This window comes from Leuciscus leuciscus (assembly GCF_965113295.1).
Source record: "Leuciscus leuciscus genome assembly, chromosome: 15".
NCBI classification, from domain to species: Eukaryota; Metazoa; Chordata; class Actinopteri; order Cypriniformes; family Leuciscidae; genus Leuciscus; species Leuciscus leuciscus.
The window spans coordinates 17,471,742-17,492,378 of NC_138739.1; the positions used below are offsets into that span (position 1 = coordinate 17,471,742).

The following is a 20,637-nucleotide window of genomic DNA, read 5'->3' on the forward strand; positions in this document are numbered from 1 at the left end:
TCGTTGACAGCGCGGGATGTTGATTTAACATCGTTTCAATTACTATTTGCTATCTGGGAAGGAAATAGCGCAAAATCCCGCGTGCGTAAGACCGGAGCTCTCGCGCGAGACTGAAATTGTTATTAAAAATGATAGCCTGCAAGAAGCTTGCGATCCAAATTGTCTGTGCACTGATTTGCAGCGAAAAGGAGAAAAAGAAAAACATATTATGCATGAGGAAAGGGCTGGGAAGAGAAGGGGAGCAAGGACTGTGTGTTTCTGCAAAGAGAGTTGGGGGTAAATAAATAATTTTGCAATGTGCTGCTGTTCATGTTTGAGCTTTGTTTCTGTTTGATATATTTGTATATATATCTATTAAAATACTGATATTGTGGCCTATAACTCCTCCCCGAACTCCCCGCTGCTCTGTATCTTGCTCTCTCATTGGCTGTCGGTCATCGCCGATGTAGTTTTCAGTCAGAACACTTTCACGCAGCAGGATTTTGATTCTCTCAGATCGCGTCTTTGATCATTCACACTGCGTGATTGTCACTCGCGTGAACGAGCACCGATTTGCCTGTGATTTCAGGCATTTGTCGGCGATTTCTCAAAACCTGTCGGCGAGCCAAAATCGGGGTTAAAATCGTGCAGTCTGAACTCGGCATTAGAGCCCTGCATTTCAGCCCGAACCCGACGGGCACCGACTTATTTACGCCCCTAGGGCCGGGCTTCGGGCCAATTTTCACGTCATAGTTCAGGGTTAGCCTATCCTTCTTTTTATATTTTTAGACATGAATTAAAAAAAATATGAGAAGTTGACGTCGACAATATAAAACAAACAGAAAGACATTTCATAACCTCATAACTTTCATAATCTTATAATTACACTGATGACTGATGACAGTCTCACGCACGCTACACAGAAGGTTTCCCGTCAGCGTGACCCACGATTCACCTCATGTGCAAATAATGGAGAATATTACGAGAAAAATCGCAGATGGCCAACTTAAAACGTTTAACTTAATTTAATTAAAAATTAATTGAACAGTTAATTTTCGTTTAACTGTTGGAAACTGCTGATGTTTTCGTTTGATTGGACTTTATTTTCGTTTAACTGTTGGAAACTACCGGGAAAAAAGAAAATGGCCATGTTCTGTGGTGCATTTTTGAGGTAAGATAACCTGCATGCTTGTTTTTAATTTAATTAGTTTAGATTTTGCTCATTTCGTTTGAAATGCATTTCATTTCTATCAGTAACCAATCGTGAATGTCCAAAGGGGGATTAAAAGCTAATGACGAAATCTCATTTAGAGCTTGTGGCGAGGGTGGTGTGGTTCCGCGAGACAAGCAAGTAAGTGGGTCAAGTGCAAATCACGAACACCTGATTCTCACACTCACACACACACACACTTGCAGGAAGCTGAGTGTTAAGGGTTCAGTGATGAATTAAATAACTAAATAGAGGGATTAAATAACTTTTTCTAAAGAGACAATAAATCCAATAAAGAATAAATAAAGACAATAAAAAAATAATATATTTCTGTAATAAAAGGTTATAATGGTGGGTATAATGTTTTTTTTTTTTTTTTTTTTTACACATGAATTTTCTGTGAAAATCCTTCCAAACCAGGCCGGGGCAGCCTTTCATAATCTGTTGACGCTTCCCCGGGAGCCGCCATTGGCTAGCAGACCATCACCTGCTGTTAGCATCCCATTGACTCCCATTCATTTTGGCGTCACTTTGACAGCAAATAACTTTACATCTGAGGCGTTTAAAGACTCCATTTGTCCATTATTCATTTCTAAAGAAACACGAAAATGTATAAAAGGCTCCATTACTTTGTATCTTACGTTATGGCCCCGTAGAAGCAGTTTTTGTAAAAATAGGCAAACGATTGCGTCATACCCACGCGACTCTCTGTCGCACAGTAAAGAATTACCGTATGGACAGGAGGAGAAGCTCGCGGGCAATCGGGGGGACGTGGAGGCAAAGTAATTAATCAAAATACTTAGCAAAAGTTGCTCCTGCTCCTAGCTCATGGACACCTCCTACTCACACTCTCCGTCTCTGCAAGTTTCGGAAGGGAATGATTCAGATTTCTCATGCCACAGCTACTAGAAGTCAGACGGGTTGCTCACGTCACATCTACGTCGTCAAGCTCAGTTTGAGTCTGCGCAGTACGCTCGACCATCAGGAAGTTAAGGCTTCTAATTGACTTCACTTTCCTCCGTTGAATCCAATGGGGTCGCTGTGTCCAGTTTATATACTGTCTATGTTCCAAACACTATCATCGCCATAGATATCATATAAAGGCTAGATGTCTTAAGGCGGAGTCACTTCCGGCATCACCGGCGGCCATCTTAGGACAGGACTCTGTGAATTAAGGTGAGTGAGCAGCACGCACACAAATCCTCTTATCTCGCTGAAATCTGGACGGATTTACAAACGGTTTGGTTTCTTACAAACGTTATTAACGTGGCTATAATTCTGAATGCTTAAACATTTTGAACATAATTATTCATATGTATGCAGTATAATAGCTACATCTCTGACGTTTATAACAAACCAAACCGTTTGAAAATCGGTATAAAATTGAGCAAGTTATGGTTATTTAAAAGTACATGCACCATGTTATGAGTGAACGAGCATCCTGTCTTAAGATGGCCGCCGTGTGCGGATGTCGAGCTCCATTGGCCAGCAGCGCAAGATTTTGCGAGATTTCCTGTGCTCACAGTGGAGACTCTGGTTGAAAATAGGCTTGTTTGAGATGCGCCTTGCCTCGCTTGAAATGTAGGCGAGAGTAGGCGGCTGTAGTGAGGGGAGGAGTGAAAAAAGCGCAGGCAAGCCGGACAGTTCTCTCTTCTCGCAGTGGATCTGACACCTGCGAGATCAAAGGCGGATATCGCGGGATTCACCGGATTCACGCTCGTGCACAGTGTTGCTAATAAACTGGATGGAATTTAGGGGAGAGTGGGGTGATTTGTGCCAGGGGGGAAGTAGTTCCACCCTTGTTTCTGGAAAACCATAGAAGAAATTGGTCATGTGACCACATAATTTTGAAAAGCAATCACTTTTACTCGTCCTCCAAAGAAGAGAGACACATGGCATGAGAGTTAAGCACATTTTAGTGCAAAAAAAGTGTTTTTTCCCTTTCAAAGTAACATTTCTATGATTAAGGTTTTTTGATTGTAGTGTCTGAACAATTATAGACAAGTTTGAAAACATTTCACACGTTTTAGTGCTTTAGTAGGCTACACAATGAGTCTATACAGTTAGCATGATGTTAGCTCTTAACTGCTGGATCATGCTAGTTTTTCAAACTTGTGGGTCTGGGGTGATTTGTGCCAAAGGGCCTGGGTTAAGTTGTGCCAGATCCAGACCACCTAGACCTACATACTCACAGGGGATAATCTTGAGAAGTGAGGAGATGGGCATGCCTCATCATTGTTTGACTTAGGCCTGCCTGCTATTTGTTTAATTTAGCTAACACTGATTTCAGTTTTGAGTTTGCACTATGTTATTAAAGAGAAGTTTTATTCCGTTTTTAAGTGGCCTATGTCACAATAGGATGTTTAGAAATTAGCCTAGTCACTTTATTCTTATATGTTACATAATTGACAGACAGTGCTATGTCAACAGGCATCTATTGCCAAAGCCTTTTTGCCTGAAATGATTCACAAATATCATATATTGTATTGCTATGGTGCTCTAAATGGTTGCTAGGGCGTAGCCTGATAGCTTCACAATGATCCTGAGAGACTGATTGGTCGTCTGAGTAAAATGAGCCCGCCCCCTTGTCTCTATGACACTGTGATCCAGAGTTATGTTCAATACAAAATCCCTACGCAATTGACCGTAGAAGGAAAAACGCATGCTATGGTATTCCAGGGTGACAATATCTAAATAAACCTTAAATGAGTAATTTTGTATTGAATTTATCTTGCTTTCATATAGCATTACGGTTCATAACATTAAAATGTTCTGTTTTACTTCAGAAATGACTGGCACAATTTACCCCCAATGTATTCCCCCAAAGGCACAACTTCCCCCGCACCAGGGGCAAGTTGTGCCATGAGACCACTTTTTTCCCAAGAGCTATATTTCTGAAACAATTTATTTCAGATCCAAAGTTATTGTTCTCAGGGATGCACCACATCCTGAAATATATGTACATCCTTAAGTTGAAGGCATTACTGCCATGGCCTCACTTTAAAGTCACTTTGAGTAAAAACTGGCACAACTCACCCCACTTTCCCCTAAGTTCTGTTGCTTTTATATGAAAATAAATATAATGAACAAGACACCCAAAGTAGCCTACTTATTTGATTCCATTCCAAATACATGTTTATCAGTCTTTTTTTCTTTAATACAGACATGTTTATTTATTTTTTAATAAAAATTACATTGCATAAACCATAGTGATTGCACTGTTAGATAGTTTGGGAATATTCGCACATAACGTATACACATAAAACATGATATCAGAGTTTTAAAATCAAACATTTTAAAAGAGAAAAATACATCACGGTTGTTTAAACCAATGAGCATTAAGCTGTGTCGTCAGCAAGTCGTTTCCCATCATGCTTTTGATCAGCGCAGTCGGTGGAGAGCAACTGCGCTCGACTGCAGAATCCGACAGGTGTGCCTTGCGCTCGCGAGAGATTTTTGACATACGTCAGCATGACATCAGAGCAAGGCGGACCGCACTCGGACACATTTCTAACCGGCATGCATCTCGCGCTGATCACCGCTGATCGATTCTGCGCAGATTTTGCTCATCTCAAACAAGCCTACTCTGTTTGTGTGTGGTGTGCTTTATCACATGATCATGGCACACCACACATTATAGGAGCAAAACGCTTAAATCTGGGATTTTTTGTCCTCATGTTTGTGGTCTATCACATTTTGAAAATCTTAAAAGATTAAAAAAAATCTTTTGGTGTGTACCCAGCATAACGCGCCTCGTCTCCCTTCTCTCTCTCCCGCTACAGACCTCGCTGAACCACACACCCTCCTCTCCACAGAGCAAATCTTTAAATGCCATTTTCTCAAAATTAGTTTTTTGTCATTCTCCAGCACAAACATCTCAGCCTATGTAGCACCTACGTACACCAAACTTTCCAGTTATACACTTAGCAGTATTCTGAAGATATTTTCAGAGGGATTTGTTAATAAATCATTCCTGGCCTGATTTATGTGACATTTTAATTTTAAAAAAATATGGCGAAAATCAATTTTTTTAAGGCTATGGACAATATTTTTTTTATTTCATATGTAATGAAAGCATATATCCTGAAATCCCTCTGAATTTTTTTTTTCAACTTGTGTGTAAACAAAATGAAAAAAGAATTTTGCACCTGGCTTTAACATATGTTCAGATCTATCTACCAAAAATTAAATATGCAAAATCTCGCATATTTAATGAGATAATGACTAATTTGCATAATTTAACATACAAATTATTTTAACTTTTAATAATTTTTTTTTTATATATATATATACTTGTGTAAGTAATCAACTGAGCAAGGTTCATGGTGATATCTATTAAAAAGTTTTACCCTATTCACCTGTAGTGTCTCGCCTTAATGTGTGAAAATACATTCATGTGTGAATGTGAAAATACATGAAAATACATTCATGTGTGAAATAACTGCCAATAAAGACGTGTGATCATTATTATACTGAAAATCTTGAGCTACTCACTTTTGACAGTCACAATGAATCTTTGATATAAGGTTCCTCTGCTGCTGATGGTCTGTAGTTTATAGACTCCAATGTGTTCAGCTGTGATGTTTGTGATGGTCAGAGATCCAGTCTTCTTGTCCAGCTTCCGTCTGTCTCTGAATCTCCCACCAGCAACATCATATGTAGAGATTTCTCTGGTCCCTCCTTTGATTTCAGCTATGCGAATCTCTTGAGGTCCAAACATCCATTGTATCTGATCATCTTTTTGTATTTCAGCATCAGTATTCAGAGTGACAGACTCTCCCTCCTTTACTGATATGGTCTTATCTTCATCTGTCACAACAGCACATAGAAATAGAGAAATGAGGAGATTTAGTGTGTGCCCTAAACACACACTAAACCCACACCCAGGCTAAGCGTATCCCATTATGTATCATGTTCTTGAACTCACATGCCCAGAAACCATGAGATGCAGAGGAAAACATTCCACTGCAAGTTAAATTAATTGGATAATAAATATAATTTAGTAGTAAAACAACGTTTTTCACATTTTATTGGTGCAAATATGGTATGTCTATTTTTATACAACATTTGCAATTGCTTTTTATCAATAAATTAGAAAAACTGTGTAGTCTGTCACATCAGTTTATTTTAAAATGCAAAGTATTGAAAATCAAAATGTGTAAATAAAGCTCTGTAAATATTTTTATAACACTACTGTAAGCGTGTCCCATCAGGTAATCAAAAGTTCTATGCACACTTGCAGTCTTTACGCCTACTTGAACACTTGGGCCAAATACATGAAATACGTCATGCAAGTAGACAAGTGGTCAAGTGCAAAGACTACAAGTTTGGTTATTTGGACAGGCCCATAGTGCGTCTCAAGACTGCCTTCCATTCATCAGAGCTGTGCCTCTCCTCATCCAAACAGATGTGAAGAAAACAGATGTGCTATACACAAATCAACTCAACCGGCGGAAAACTCAATCTGGTAATTTTACGGTAATTTATCAAGCTTAAGGCGAGACACGGCAGGCAAAAACATCGATTTTTCATGCAGTGGTCAGTTTTGAGATTTTGGGCTAGTTTACTCCTTCAATATGTGTTCTTTCAAGCTGCTATAAAGAAAACGTTGAAAGTATACACTAATATATTTATTTTATCACATTTTGTTTGTAGTCGAGTTTCTCCCGAATTTACCAAGAAGTTAGCATTCCAACGCGACATGCCGAGTTCCGTCCATTTACTGAAGTCTGTCGTGACCGGGATCGTTGTAAAGCTCTGAGTCTCCTGCACAACGCTATGTAACCCAAATAATATGGACATTTCCTTTCTATCAGTAACCAATCATGAATGTCCAAAGGGGGATTTAAAGCTAATGACGAAATCTCATTTAGAACCATTTACACCAAACTTTCCAGTTATACACTTAGCAGTATTCTGAAGATATTTTCAGAGGGATTTGTTAATAAATCATTCCTGGCCTGATTTATGTGACATTTTAATAAAAATAAAAAAATGGCGAAAATCTTGTTTTTTTAAGGCATTGGAGTATGGACAATATATTTTGATTTCATAGGTAATGAAAGCATATATCCTGAAATCCTTATGAGTTTTTTTCCATCTTGTGTGTAAACAAAATGAAAAAAGAATTTTGTACCTGGCTTTATCATATGTTCAGATCTATCTACCGAAAATATATGCAAAATCTCGCATATTTAAAGGAGCTGTATGTAAGAAATCTATTTCAATTAATCATAAAATGGCCCTGATGTGTCACTAGACATTAAGAAATCATGTTCATTTCAAATACTTATATCACTGACAACAGTAGTATGGCTAGGATATTGTCATTTAAAAAGTGGACTTGCAGCCCTCAACTGATGTTGATGTTGTCATTTTGTGTTTTGGCCTGACGCGCCTCCCTCCACCTATCTACCAATCACGAAGTCAGTAGTGTTTCGGGATCCGGGTTGCCAGCTCTAACCTTCCCTAACTCTAGTCGGATAAAAATGTCTAACGTTACTAAATCAAAAAGACCTCGTTATAATTCAGAAATTCGTCGTGATAAAGTCCGAAATAAAACCAGAATTTGTATTGGAGATGCTTTTAAAAGATGGAGACGGCTGAAAACGGAAAAGAATTTGAACACAGACGCCAACGTTGCTAATTTTCTCTTGGACAGGTAAGATTCATCTATGCTTGGCTAACTTGTACTTGATGTCAATGGACATTTCATATATTCATGACAGTCGAACAAAGTTATGCATTTTCGTGCAAAGTAACGTAACATTAGCTCACATGGACGTATGTATCAATTTGGAGTGCTGTCAGTACAGAGAACAACGACAAAAATCGGTGTTGCCTACAACGTGTTATCCTCTTTTTAAAATTTGCACCCTGTTGACTTCAATGGGGCAAGTTTCAAACCTGCTTTTAGCCTCTTAACATCCTTGATGTGTCATCAATGTGAACACGGGTCAATCTGACTGCAGTAGATGTGAAAGATATTAATAAAAATGATGTTATTTCAGCCAGCGCACATACCTGTATTTACATCCTGTTTTCGGTTGAAGTCCATAGTAATCGATTGTCGAGTTCGGGCGCATGATCGTACGTACTAAACCAATGCGCGTGAACTCGACAATCGACTACTGTGGACTTCAACCGAAAAACAGGATGTAAACAGGTATTTGCGCTGGCTTAAATAACATCATTTTTATACATATCTTTCACATCTACTGCAGTCAGATTCACTCGTGTTCACTCAGAAGGAATCACTCACATTTTCTGTGCACTTGTAATGACACATCAAGGATGTTAAGAGGCTAAAAGCAGGTTTAGTACTTGCCCTATTGAAGTCAACAGGGTGCAAATTTTAAAAATAGAATAACTCGGTGTAGGCAACACCGATTTTTGTCGTTGTTCTCTGTATTGACAGCACTCCAAATGTACAAAAAAATGAGCTCAATGTTAAAATTGACCGGAGTTCTCCTTTAAGAGGCTAAAAGCAGGTTTAAAACTTGCCCCATTGAAGTCAACAGGGTGCAAATTTTAAAAAGAGGATAACACGGTGTAGGCAACACCGATTTTTGTCGTTGTTCTCTGTACTGACAGCACTCCAAATTTACAAAAAAATTAGCTCAATGTTCAAATTGACCGGAGTTCTCCTTTAAGGTTTTTGATGAAAACATTCCTCCTATAATGGACTTCAATGGGCCCCAAACGGTTCAAGGTCCAAATGACAGTTTCAGTGCGGCTTCAAAGGGCTTTAAACGATACCAGACGATGAATAAGGGTCTTATCTAGCGAAACGATCGGTCATTTCAAAAATAAATAAAAAAGTTTAAGTTTAATCCTAGGTGTTTTAATATTAAAAAGCCTAAAAGAAAATTTTCGTCAGGACAGAAAATTTGGACTTTTCACAGATTTCCTATACACAATCCTCCTGAGCGATTGAAACTGTGGTTGCTCGCGCTGCACTTGGATATCAACACCCTATGCTCTAATATGTATGAGAGTGTGCAGTGATAACTTTTTCGATGATGATTTCAAGCGTCAAGCGTGACCTTTTCAACGTAATTGCGTATTCCATGACGTCACGAACGCGCATCACTGAACAGAGCAAGGCGAGCATTTGTGCTTATAAAACTTTAACTTTTTTATTTATTTTGATCGTTTCGCTAGATAAGACCCTTATTCATCGTCTGGTATCGTTTAAAGCCCTTTGAAGCCGCACTGAAACTGTCATTTGGACCTTGAACCGTTTGGGGCCCATTGAAGTCCATTATAGGAGGAATGTTTTCATCAAAAACCTTAATTTATTTTTGACTGAAGAAAGAAAGACATGGACATCTTGGATGACATGGGGGTGAGTAAATTATCAGCAAAAGTTTTTTTAAAAGTGAACTAATCCTTCAATGAGATAATGACTCATTTGCATAATTAAACATACAAATTTCAATGTAATAATTTTTTTAAATACTTGTGTAAGTAATCAACTGAGCAAGTTTCATGGTGATATCTATTATTTAAAAATGTTACCCTATTCACCTGTAGTGTCTCGCCTTAATGAGTGAAATAACTGCCAATAAAGACGTGTGATCATTATTATACTGAAAACCTTGAGCTACTCACTTTTGACAGTCACAGTGAATCTTTGATTTAAGGTTCCTCTGCTGCTGATGGTCTGTAGTTTATAGACTCCAATGTGTTCAGCTGTGATGTTTGTGATGGTCAGAGATCCAGTCTCCTCATCCAGCTCCAGTCTGTCTCTGAATCTCCCATCAGCAACATATGTAGAGATTTCTCTGGTCCCTCCTTTGATTTCAGCTATGCAAATCTCTTGAGGTCCAAACATCCATTGTATCTGATCATCTTTTTGTATTTCAGCATCAGTATTCAGAGTGACAGACTCCCCCTCCTTCACTAATATGGTCTTATCTTCATCTGTCACAACAGCACATAGAAACAGAGAAATTAGGAGATTTCTATGGGGGTTCTTGCCTTCTCTAAAATTGTGTTAATGCTTTAAAAACTGTAATTCTCAGTATTCTAAATAAGTATAACTCATCTTTATTAAGTAGCATTGGTCCTAGAACCAAAACTATAATTTGTATCTTTATTATATTTGATTTCTTAAACAATTCTTCCATTACCTGAATTACCGTCTAAAATTATTTGATGATTTTACAAGTATAAAATATATGAGAGTAATGGGCTTTAAGTTCTTCAACATCCTAAACATAAATTATCACACTTAGAAGATTTTTTCACATATTATTTTTACAAGCATATTCTTGGCAATATGAAGAATGTGTGATTCTTAAATTTCCTTTAAAACTTTGTTTCCAATCTCCTTCTGTTATTTTATTGTCTATTAACATTCCCCATGTCATTTTAATATTATGGCCCGTACCCTTAATTTCTATGAATATATTATATAGTCATCCTATCAAATTATCTACTCTATTCATTTTACTAACTTTAATCAAAGCACAAAAGAGGGTGAATATCATCCAAAGCTTTTACGTTCATTCCATCCTTTAAATAACTTCTTATTTAAAGATAATATTTGTAAAATAGTTTTCTAGACAATACGTATTTTCCCCCTACGCTCTCAAATGTCTCCATCTCATTGTCTTCATACATTTGATAAAATCTTATAAGAAATAAGAATTTCAGGAGCGCACTCATTTTAATAGTTTTACATTAATACTTACACGTTTTACTTGGCTGTTTAGGTATCGTTTCTCCCTCTTCCACATCAGTGGCTAGAAACAGGGAAATTAGAAGATTTTAAGTGAGTTTAAAGATTAAGATAATGTTTGGTGCTTTTAATAATCAAACATGTACAGTAACGTTTTATGTGTTAACATTAGCTTTCATTAATGTGAACTAACAACAAACAATACATGAAAACAATGTATGCATGTATACAGTATATTTTTTAATGGTCATGTATACATTTTTAATATTAACTAATAATAGCAGTATTTAAGGATATTTCCATCATACTGTTAATATTCCTTCATTAATTAAATTCATTAATTTTGCCATCATTTACTTGATGGAATTTGTTCTGTGGGACACAAAAAAAGATTAATCAAAATCTTTCCTTTGGTGTTCCATAGAAAAAATAACAGCAAACAGGATTGAAATGACATGAGGGCGAATAAATAATCTGCTATTCATTTAAAGGTGCAGTAAGCGATTTCTGAGAAATATCATTGATATTTGAAATCAACACCCAATCAAACACACCTCTCCCTTCAATGCTCCCAAAACACTGTAACACAGGCAGCGACTACAGCTTGAGCAAGTATGGTTTAATTAATCAGTTTTTCTCTTGGTTTATTGCAAATTTGCTAGTTAATCATTTATGTGTGGGATTAGTAGGAAGGTGGGTGTCATTTATTTTGGATTTGACGTTTTTCTTCTGTTTATGATAGTAAGGGAGTTGGCTTATTTTGCTATACTCTTGTTTTCTTTTCTTTTAGTTTAAGTAGTTTGGTTAATTAGGAGTTAGACTGATTATGTTTGTTGTTTTGGCAATACCCCCTTCTGAATCTGATACCCCTCTTTTTCTTTTGCCTAGTTTGTAAATAAAACTACTTTCTTTAATGAGATAATTATGTGGTTATTGTGAAACAATATTGTGTGTGGAGACGGGGTGGCTTCATGCTGTTGCACATTCATTTCACCACCATCCATTTTTGCTGTTGCTTTCCTTCCCTAGACCAATCAGGAAATCATAACAATTGGCACAAACACACAAAATTCACTTAACTGTTTGTTTGGGTGTTGATTTCAGTTTTCAGCAGTATTTCTCAGAAATCACTTGTTTAAAAAATGGCTTATTGCTTAAATATTGATAATTAATAATACTACTGATCAGATATGATGAGATAAACCAACTCACTTAGTATTAACCGGAAGTATCAAATCATAAAAAAACACAAGTGCAGCGCCATCTTCATGGCTGTGTTAAAGTCTGAAAGAATAAGCCAAATGAAGCCACACACAATGAACAGCCACAGCAGTTTAGGGTTTCATGTTAAACGTTTCACAAACTTAGATTTAGTTCTGTGAGTTCATAAGCAGTAATGGATGTTAACATGCTCTGCCTCTAGAAACACACACAGGCACAATCAAACAGTCTTAATGTATTTGTGGTTAATTTTGCATTCTATAACAGAAATTCAGTAAATAGTAAATTAATATCATACAACTCAATATTGGACAATCACTTGTTTCATTGATTATTGCACTAAACTAATCACAAACAGAACATGTGGTAAAAAGATGTAGAAATGCTGAATATGAAAACTACATTAGAACTCTACTGTCAGAAAATAATCAAATGTTTCTCGCTGTATCAGGTTTAATACTTACACGGTTCTGATTTCTGTTTAGATAACACATCTTCTTGTCAGTCAGCACATAGAAACAGAGAAAATAGGAGATAATTTTGAGCAGATGTCAATAACACTGGAGAAGATATGGTGTGATTTTTCATCTTATTTCTTCATCAACACAATTTTTTAACTCATTTGAAAGCTTTATGTGCAGTTTAAGTGGTTATTTGCTTACAATATTCCACTTTGCTGCAATGATTAATATTATTCTTCACACTCAAACTTTTGTTGTGATTCACTATAAAAACATGCGACAACCAATGCAATTTACCATGAAAATTACTTATTTTCCTTTTTGACAGAAATGGTTTCTATCAACTATCGTTACTTTTTGGCAGTTTTTTTTTTCTTGAACAATCCCTTTAAGTATGCATGAACAACTCAAACTAATGACCAGATAAGAGGTGATAGATTCACTGACTCACAAGACATATCAGTGTCATTTACACAACACTCTCAATATCTCTCTTTTAGTTTTTAAATACATTTGTGAGGCGCTAGACAGTCCAGATAAAATTCAAAATAGCCAAAAAAGACAGCAGGATTATGATTTTAGGCCAACTTTTGCAATCAAAATCACAAGCAGAACTTAAAAAATAAATAAAATGTAAAAAATAAATAAAATGTAAAACATTTTCCAAAACTATTTTCCATATATATATATACATATATATACTGTATATACACATACATATACTGTATATATATAAATATATATATATACATATATATATATATATATATATACACATACATGTATATACTGTATATATACATACATATATATACTGTATATATATATATATATATATATATATATGGAAAATAGTTTTGGAAAATGTTTTACATTGGAAAATCTCTAGTTGTATGAGTTGTTATACTTACCCAATAAAGGTTTTAGAGAACAGATTATGCGGCGATAGTAAAAAACACCAGCAGCTGCAACTGCAAACACCAGCAGCAGAACAACAACTATTCCTGCTTTAGCACCTGAAGACAGACCTGGTTCTGTAATGATAAAGACAGACCGTCAGAAACAATCACTCAAAACGTCAGTAGGAGAGAAGATGTGGTAAATAGATCTTTATGTTAATGATGGTTAATTAATTGCAATGTAAACATTAAAATCAAATCAGTGATGAAGATTAAAGTTCATGTAGTCAGTATTTATCACAGATTTATTTACAGGTGTCAGTAATTTAAGACCATTCAAGCTTGTGGCCCAAGCTCAGCTGTGATAATATTCAGAACAACATGAGAGTTAAAAAATTCTGTAACAATGTCAAACACATTATATATAATATTCGTTGTGCTGCACTTGCAGTTTTATTCCGTTTCATCTGTGAAACAAAAACGTGAAAAAAAACAATTCCTCCTTTTTAACACTATGCAAGCTGCTGTGGCTATGATCATGGTGCATATATTTATTATAGTTATTGAGAAATAAATAAATAGTTTTAGTTTTATAAAAATTTAACTAAATAATATTTATGATTTTTTTTTATTCTAAAAACCTTCAATCAAATTTTTGATTGATGTGCAAGTCTGTAATTGTGTGTAAATTACTTGATCAAAGTGATTATTCAAATGATAAAATTCAATTATTTCTGGTAATTTGCTATTTAAGCAATGATCCTATTCTGACTGCCATTTATTTTGGTATATGCATTAATTGTTGGTTTTAGATCTGTGAAAGGTATAGAGCATTTTACTGGTTCTGTAGAAATGTCTCTATTGAAAACAACTTATTCAAAAAATACTAAATGTGTCCTCACCAGAGACAGTAACACTGAATGTCATACGTGAGGTCCCAGAGTTGTGGCTGATCTCTAGTTCATACAGTCCAGTGTCATTGATTCTCGTATTCTTGATGGTCAGAGATCCATTCTTATACAGCTGCAGTCTGTCTCCGAATCTCTCAGTGAGATGGGGATATGAGATCTTATCTCCATTGAATTGAGCGATAGTGGAACCTTCAAACTTCCACAGTATATCATTAATTCCCTGTATTTTAGTAGGATCAGGTTTTAGAGTGACAGATTCTCCCTCCATTACTGTCTTCACTGCATCTGCATCAACACCAAACACTCCTGCAGAACAAACAGAAACAGTTTCTCAGAGATTAAACCCATATAACACTGCTGCTGATATTAGTGAACAGATTTAACAGATCCTTTAGTCTTGTCTTATAAGCAATGAATTATTCAGCTGTAAACAGACAGTCTTCCTGACAAACTAATGAGAGAAAACACTCTTCATCTACAATCTACAGATGTGTTACATTTATTCATTCAGCTTTTACACAAAATTAAATAAAACCAACTAGTAAAAAACGTACTCCACAGCACAACTATTCATGCTGCATTGCATGCTGGGTACCTTCACACATGCACTGTAGAAATAAGAGTATGATATTGTTTACAGTAATTTATGTTACCCACACTTAAACTAAGCTTTTTAAAGAACAATTGTGAAAATTATTTGTAAAAGTTATATATGATTACTTTGTGGTAATGCAATTAACATAATCGTGAAAACTAATGTATATCCTCTTGGGACCCAGTAATAGACTTTTGTCTACTGTAGTGGACATTATATTTTAGTGAATTTCTCTGACATCATACACGTCACATGTCACAAGCTGGGTGTCCTGTAAAGAGCACATTCAGGACTTTTCAGAGACACCAAATGTTTGGAGGTTTCACCCTGAAAACAACTTCTCCTTGGTCTTTAAAAATGCCTGACATTAATTTAGTGATCAAATCTAGCACTCTTATGGAAATATAACATATTGTAATTATAATTTAAATCTGACTACTTTTCTAATTGTTTTTAAACCAACATCTCAGGAAAACGTTTTGGGGTTTCAAATAAAAAAATGACTTTCTGTTACAGAACAGGACATTGATTTCAGACATGTCCACTGTAGAGGACACCAGGACTTAAATCATGTTTATCAGGCATTTTGGGAGACACAAAAAGTAAATGTGGAAATAAATTATACATCAATATTCCTATGAAATATTAGATATTATTATTAAAATGTTGCTAATTATTACACTTATTTTTTTCATTAAATGTTGCTCCAAGAACACATTAATGTGCACATTAGATACAATGTATAGATGCTTTGCATTGAATGAGAATATTAATGTATGGACATTTTACCCACATATTGCTTAAAGTAAAATGGTGTATCAATTAATTCCGTTAAATCTTTCATAACATATTGAGAATCATCTTTATACAAATTTTAGTTAAAATAAATCCTGAAACCCAAAAATGTATTGGTGATTGATAAAAAAAAAAAAAATCACATTGTTTTTGCCTTTACATATAATTTCATGTCATTTTATTTTTAAAACAACGGAGTCCGCTACAGAGGACATACATAACTTATGAATAAAATGAAAACAAAATGAAACAAAAATGTTCTTTTTTATTATTATTTTTGTCTTTTTACCATTTGTTTCTTGTGCTTTAAAGGGGTCATGACATGGTTTTTTCTTTTCTTTTATTGTGTTCCCTTAGGTACAATTATAGTATTACTATAGTTTTTTGGACACAAAAACGTTTAAAATTTAGTGTTCTCTTACGAGAGGTACTCTCGTACTGCGTAATATCTTACGCTAGGGGAAATCTCTTTTCCGCGAGATACTGAAGCCAAAAAATTATCCTTAATTTTGAAATAATGTAAAACGCGTTGCGGCAGCATGCAGACATAGGCGAGACAGCTCGCGCGCCTATTGGCTGCCCTGCGGCAACTGCAGCAGCCTATCGATAAGGCCCTATCGTGACGTCATCACCAATGGGGGCGCTTCGCGCCCCATACGTCACGTCCCGCCGAAACGGGCGTGGCCTGGGGCTATAAATATAGCATCGAAAGGCTAGCTTACCGATTTTTCATCTCTTCAGCGGAGCTCACGCATCGCTGGATCCAGAGAGAAGAAGCCGCGCCGTGGAAACAGCATTTCAGCGGGACGAGTTCGGTACCTGGAGTCGCTGGCCGCGCCGCCTTCAACCACCGTTCCTGCTACGCTATCCGGCGTTATATCCTTTCATTGCATTGTGTGTGTTCGCCGCCGCGACTCACACTCCCTTTCTAAAAGAGCAGAGCGTCTTTTTCAAGATGTCTCGTCCATCCTGTGGCTCGTGCCGAGCCCCACTCAGCGACGGGGACCGCCATGTCATCTGCGTTTCCTGCCTGGGTGAAGGACATGCGGCTCTAGCGCTCGCTGACGGCGGATGCCCTCACTGCGAGCTTATGCCTATGGCGACTCTGAGGACTCGCATGGCAACTTTCCACGAGCCTGCACCCCCCGCTTCGACGCCGCGCCGTAAAAAGCGCCGTGCTCAGCGGATCCCTGAGCCTCCCACCGAGAAAAGCTCGCCGGTGCGCCTGCCAGCTTCGCCGTCTGCTTCTCTCGAGTCTCTCACTCCCGGACAGTGGCCGCCGCTGGCCGCCGCTTCCGCCGGAGATGACAAGGAAGAAGCGGCAGTTTTCGAGGAGGACAACTGCTCTATCCTGGCTTCGGACAGCGAGGATTGGGCGAGCTCTGTGGACCTCGCCCCTTCTTCTGCCCGCGAGTCGTCAGGAAAACGGGCCAGCATTGAAGCTGAGCTGATGCGTCTGCTCACACAGGCCACAGAGAGCCTCGGCCTCGAGTGGTCCGCGCCCGCCGAGCCTACACGCAACCGTCTGGACGGCTGTTTTCTGCAAGGGGACCGCGTTTCCACGCCCTCAAGACCCGCCCCGTTTCTTCCTGAGCTTCATGAAGAACTGGCAAAGTCTTGGAGCGCCCCTTTTTCAGCCAGGCTACGTTCCTCTGCTTCGGCGGCATTCTCCGTGGTGGACGGTGCCAAAGACAGAGGATACCTCGCTCTCCCTCTAGTGGAGGAGGCGGTAGCAGCCCATCTTTGCCCGCCCTCTGCTGGACGGCGGACTAAGACGGCGCTACCTTCAAAAGCCTGCCGCGCTACTTCCACCCTGCACAGTCGCGCTTACACCGCCGCTGGGCAGGCTGCATCAGCGCTACACACTATGGCCACTCTCCAGATCTTCCAAGCTAACCTTCTCCGAAAGCTGGACGAGGAAGGCACGGAAGCAATCAACGTGGCGGATTTAAGGAGCGCTACGGACCTCGCACTCCGCGCTACGAAATCCGCTGCACAGGCCATAGGGCGGAACATGGCCTCTCTCACCGTTGCTGAGAGACACCTCTGGCTGACGCTTTCAGAAATGCCGGACTCGGAGCGCTCTGTGTTCCTCGACGCCCCCGTTTCTGCTACTGGCCTCTTTGGATCGTCCGTCAAAGATTTCGCGGACAGATTCGCTGAGGTACAAAAGACGTCGCAGGCCATGAAGCACTTTTTGCCAAAGCGCTCTAGCTCCGCATCAGGCCGCTCTAAACAGCCGTCTGCTCGCAGCTCGCAGCCACCGCCCCCCGCCGCCGCTTCACAGCGTCGACAGGCCCGGGACCAGAGACCACGCTCTCGCTCTGCCGGCCGCCGCCCCCCACAGCGTGGGACTCGGCCGAAGGTTGAGATGAAGCCCGAGGCCTCAAAGTCTTCCTAGCCAGCTTAGGAAAACGACGGTGTTCAAGCCCCGCTGCGGCCGGGTTTCCACCAAAACTTCCCGCTCGTCCAGTTCCATTACATGCGACTGTTCCAGTGTACTCTGCAGTAAACAAGTCGGTTGCATTACCCGCTTGCCTGTACACAAACGCCGTTTTCACGGCGACCCAGATAAATCCTGTAAAGAGCGTATTTTCTGGTATTCCGGCCACGGCCGACGGTGTTATGAGTGTAGTAAAAATGCCCACTGCCCAGTGCCCATTCCTACACACAGACACAGCCCGCCCCACAGGGCTCGCGCACATAAAATCGACTCATGTCGATTGCGCACAGAATGTAGTGAACGTGCCCACGTCCCAGTGCCCACAAACACTACACGCTGCATGTCTCTTGGTTTCTGTAAAAACGAAACCAACACACATACAACCGACTCAGGTCGATGGTGTTTTCAGTGCAAATGTGCCCGCTGTCCTGCGCCCACATTCACTCACAGACATGACGAATCCCTCGGTTTCCCCCACGCTCGCCGTCTCTCAGCTACCTGCCGTGAGAGAGCCGAGCGCGGGCGAACCGCCCGCTGTGATCAAAACACTCCCCGCCTCGAGCGCTGCAAATGCGGTGTCTATAATACAGCATACCGAAGCTCCCCGGTCGCCACTATGTCACGACCAGAGCTCCAATCTCATTCAACCCTTAGCTATGCACGCACATGCGTGGGCAAAGCTTCCCGGTGTATCAGAATGGGTGCTGAACATTATAAAAAGAGGCTATTCGCTACAGTTCGCTCGACGTCCCCGCCGTTGTGCGGTGCGAGTCGAAACCACGGTAGAAAAGGAAGTAGCAAGTGTACTTCGTACCGAAATTGCGAAGCTGTTGAGCAAAGGGGCAATAGAGCCTTTATCTCAAGCTCAGAGCGAAGGGGGGCTATACAGCAGATATTTTCTGGTTCCGAAAAAAGACGGGGGTCTCAGACCCATTCTAGATCTAAGACAACTGAACGTAGCGCTTTCAAAACGCAGGTTCAGAATGCTCACAACCAAGAAAATCCTCGCGCAAATTCGCCACGGGGACTGGTTTGTGTCAATAGATCTGAAAGACGCGTATTTCCAAATACAAATAGCGTCACGTCACAGGCAATTTTTGAGATTCGCCTTCGAGGGCCAGGCTTATCAATACACAGTCCTACCGTTTGGCCTGTCCCTAGCACCCCGTACATTCACGAAGTGCATGGACGCAGCCCTCGCTCCCCTGAAACTTCGGGGAATGCGAGTTTTGAACTACTTGGACGATTGGCTGGTTCTAGCTCAGTCACATACGGAGCTCATAGAACACAGAACCATTTTACTCGAACATCTCGAGAATCTGGGTCTCAAAGTCAACTGGGCGAAAAGTTCACTGTCTCCCAGTCAGAGAATATCTTTCCTGGGCACAGAACTGGACTCGCTGTCAATGACAGCTCAAATATCGCCACAGCGCAGATTGACTATTCAGCGCATGACAGAAACCTTCCGCCGCGGCACTATAGTCCCGCTAAAGAAGTTTCAAAGGATGCTCGGTCTCATGGCAGCAGCATCCACAGTTCTCCAGCTGGGTCTGCTTCGCATGCGCCCACTGCAGTTCTGGCTACAAGCGCAAGTACCGCGTCGAGCATGGACTTCAGGTCTCTTTCGTCTCAAGGTCGATCAGGAATGCGTCTCAGCACTGATACCCTGGAGAGCGACCGACTGGTACCAGTCAGGTGTAAGCCTGGGGACTTCCTCGAGTGTGAAGGTGGTGTCCACGGACGCCTCCACCTCGGGATGGGGAGCACTGCTCGAGGGCAGACCGTTTTTTGGCCAGTGGTCAGAACGGGAAAAGCTTCTGCACATAAACTGCCTGGAAATGATGGCAGTCGACAACGCGCTGAGGCGCTTTCGTCCCCAAATAGCAGGACACCACGTCTTGGTCCGCTCGGACAACATGTCAGTGGTAGCCTACATAAATCGCCAGGGAGGCATCACATCCCGAAACCTATACAGGTTAGCGAAACGCCTCCTGGTATGGGCTCAGCACAATTTGCGCTCGCTCAGAGCAGCGCATGTGCCTGGCCACCTGAATGTGGGACCAGACAGACTGTCCAGGAACAATGTTCCAGCAGGAGAATGGTCACTGCATCCGCAGACAGTCCAACTGCTGTGGCAGACATTCGGCAGAGCAAAGATAGACCTGTTTGCGTCTCAAGAAAACGCTCACTGCCCGGAATTTTTCTCAAAGAGCAGGGATGCGCTGGCCCACGTCTGGCCCCGCTGCCCGCTCTATGCCTTTCCCCCCATCACGCTCCTACCTCAGGTATTAGAGCGGATCAGGGAAAGCAGATGCTCAGTGTTACTGGTTGCTCCGTTCTGGAAGAACCAGGCTTGGTTCCCAGTTCTTATGCAGCTGACGAGCACTGCCCCATGGCCAATACCAGTGAGGAGGGACCTCCTCTCTCAAGCCAGGGGC

At 40.1% G+C, this 20,637-nt stretch overlaps 2 protein-coding genes across 2 annotated transcripts in view; both read right to left on the bottom strand.

Annotated features, from left to right (window-relative positions):
• Positions 1-20,637, bottom strand: part of LOC309475952 (immunoglobulin superfamily member 10-like) — a 192,274-nt gene that overhangs the window by 136,645 nt on the left and 34,992 nt on the right. The window contains exon 2 of the mRNA XM_082138969.1: positions 14,358-14,672. Within this exon, the coding sequence (XP_081995095.1) occupies positions 14,358-14,672 (315 nt within the window). The remainder of the gene's footprint in view (positions 1-14,357; positions 14,673-20,637) is intronic.
• LOC309475967 (uncharacterized protein) overlaps positions 1-20,637 on the bottom strand; it is a 136,940-nt gene that overhangs the window by 27,192 nt on the left and 89,111 nt on the right. Inside the window, exons 7-8 of the mRNA XM_082138995.1 lie at positions 9,803-10,114; positions 5,684-5,998 (exon numbers count right to left, since the gene is read on the bottom strand). Coding sequence (XP_081995121.1) covers positions 5,684-5,998; positions 9,803-10,114 — 627 coding nt within the window. The remainder of the gene's footprint in view (positions 1-5,683; positions 5,999-9,802; positions 10,115-20,637) is intronic.